The sequence below is a fragment of the Penaeus monodon genome, chromosome 29 (genome assembly GCF_015228065.2).
Source record: "Penaeus monodon isolate SGIC_2016 chromosome 29, NSTDA_Pmon_1, whole genome shotgun sequence".
NCBI classification, from domain to species: domain Eukaryota; kingdom Metazoa; phylum Arthropoda; class Malacostraca; order Decapoda; family Penaeidae; genus Penaeus; species Penaeus monodon.
The window spans coordinates 12,920,626-12,923,262 of record NC_051414.1 but is presented as its reverse complement, the minus strand read 5'-3'; the positions used below and the strand labels follow the sequence as shown (position 1 = coordinate 12,923,262).

Sequence of the window (2,637 nt, the reverse complement as noted above, 5' to 3'; positions counted from 1 at the left end):
GATTGTTAATTCCCTTTTTATACATTTGTAGAAACAAGCAAATACCTTATTTCAAATGTATAAGTGTAAAACACAGTAAGATATTTTTGTAGCTGGCGAATTACAAGCACAGTGGTATACACATTGAATAAGCATATTATAAAAAAATATATATATACATGTTTTATTTGAGCTGTAGTATCAAAGAATGCAGTAACGTATGTTCTATTCAATAAACGGAAAACTAAGCTTACGGAGGAAAGACTAATACGAAAAACATATTTTTTCATTGCATTTTTATTGGTTTTTCATGCATTGCTGACGCAGTTTTGGAATTCAAAGAAGGTGCTTTTTATCCTTCTATAAATTTCTTGTTCGAGCAAAATATATAGAAGATAAAATTAATGTGGGACAAACACTCCTATAAGTTTCCCTAGAACTAATACGGCACAAACATCCCTTAGTTTTATGCGGTTAAAACTGGAAATGCTTTATGGCACGGTGGCCTATTTTCATAGTCAGCGGACAGCCGTGAAGACGTAACCATATTTGGGACTGTTGACAGCATTGTACTGGTGAAGGAGAACGTCGCCTACGACCTGCGATGTGTGACTCCCGGACGTTGCTGAGGATCCTGCAGCTTTGGTTATTGTTACAGGACTGGCAGCTTGGGCAGTTATAACAGTGCTTGGTCTGGAAGGTGACGAATACGCAGGTGAAGCAGCTGCTACAGGTGTTGTGTCTCCTGCAGCTGCTTTGGGCAAAAATCCAGTTTTTCTTCCTGCTACAAAACTAACAGTATGTTCTTTTCCGTCTTCATCTACGTAAGTATAGGTTCCGACAATGTTTCCATCAGCATCAGCTTCCTCAGTCCGTGAATAACTATCAGAATCAAAGGCAAACTTGTACGAAGCATCTGCTTGAATGTCGGTCCCCTCTCCAGACTTCAGCAGAGGTGAGACTCCTGCTAGAGCATTGGCTTCTTCTTCAGAAAGAACAGGAAGAATACGTCCAGTTGGAATTCCAGTTTCTGCACCTGGAACAGATGGTCCTTGAGGAAGGGAGTCTCCTTCAGCAATGTAGCCGGTGTCAGCTCCAGCAACGTACTGGATTTCCCTATTTACGTCATCATCAGCAATAAAGGAATACCTTCCCTTGACGTTGTTCTGTGCGTCTGCACTTTCATGTCGTGAGCTACTCTGAGTCTCGTAGGAGAAAGAGTAGCTTCCATCGTCAAGGGAAGAACTTCTTACTTGTGCTTCTTCAGCTGGTGCTGCTGGGGCAGCAGGCTTGGAATGGGCATCAGGTCGTGAAGAGCCAGGAGATGCACTTTTGGTTGACACAACAGTTGGACTGGAAGACTGGGCATGAGACTCAGAACTTGGCACATCTGGGGCAACAGGTAAGTGGTCACCTTCAGCAACAAAACCGGTAGCAGATCCAGCAACATAGTTCACAGTCCTTCTAATTCCATCATCAGCATCAAAGCTGAAAGTTCCCTGTACGTTAAGGTTGGGATCAGCACTTTCGGATCGCGAGCTTTGACCAGCATCATAACTGAAAGAGTAAGAGGCGTCCCTTGGAGCGGAGTCACGTGGGGAACTGTATGTGGCACCAGTCAGAGGGCTACCACTTACGGAACCAGAAGTGGCAGCGGCAAGCTTGTTAGCCTCTTCCTCAGACAGAACAGGAAGAATGCGTCCAGTTGGAATACCAGTCTCTGCGCCTGGAACAGATGGTCCTTGAGGAAGGGAGTCTCCTTCAGCAATGTAACCAATGTCAGCTCCAGCAACGTACTGGATTTCCCGATTTACGTCATCATCAGCAATAAAGGAATACCTTCCCTTGATGTTGTTGAGAGCATCTGCTGCTTCTTGACGTGAGCTTCTCTGAGTCTCGTAGGAGAAAGAATAGCTTCCATCACCAAGAGCAGAGCTTTGTACTTGAGCTTCTTCAAGTGGTGCTGATACGGCTACAGGCTGTGAAGGAGCACCTGACTGGGAGGCGACTGCAGACTGCGAAGGAGCGGGAGGAGCATCATAAGTGGAAGCCGCACTTTTGGTCGAGACGAGAGGAGCAGTGTCAGCCACTGGGGCAACTGGCAGATGAGATCCGCTGACAAGGAAGCCTTGGTCATTAGCTGTATAATCCAGCTTTATGTCTGCCCCGGATGCATCCTTGTATCCAAACGAGCCAAAGACGTCCCCGGGAGCATTTGCCATTGCAGACTCATAGGCTCCGTCACCAGTGTCGTAGCCATACTTGAAGGTCCCGTCGTCGTGGAGAACATAGTATTGTGCCCTGGCACCGACGCCTACGGTCGGAATCTTGTACTCGGCATCAGGACGTGGAAAACTCAGCGTGCTAACCACCGCCACGGACAACACGGTCTGAAAAGAAAGCGAATCTGTATACATTTTTGTATTCAGGAACATTTGTATCAGAAGCCATTTGGCTTGAAATTGAATAGTTCCTTACCAGTGTAATTTGATCGTAATTCATAGACATTTTCCATTTAATATGGAACATTTGTATTACAAAGCAGTTTATATGATTTTATCAGTAAGTCAAATACTTGCACATTTACACTTCAAAATCTACATATTGCATGTGTATAAGCCTGTGTTCCCCCACTTCGACTGTAATCCAGCTCGGGAT

General features: G+C 45.1%; 1 protein-coding gene across 1 annotated transcript in view; it reads right to left on the bottom strand.

The window, feature by feature from the left end:
- Positions 1-268: 268 nt before the first annotated feature.
- The window catches only part of LOC119591968 (endochitinase A-like), a 3,141-nt gene continuing 772 nt past the window's right edge, over positions 269-2,637 (bottom strand). Inside the window, exon 2 of the mRNA XM_037940721.1 lies at positions 269-2,369. Coding sequence (XP_037796649.1) covers positions 498-2,369 — 1,872 coding nt within the window. The 3' untranslated portion in view covers positions 269-497. The remainder of the gene's footprint in view (positions 2,370-2,637) is intronic.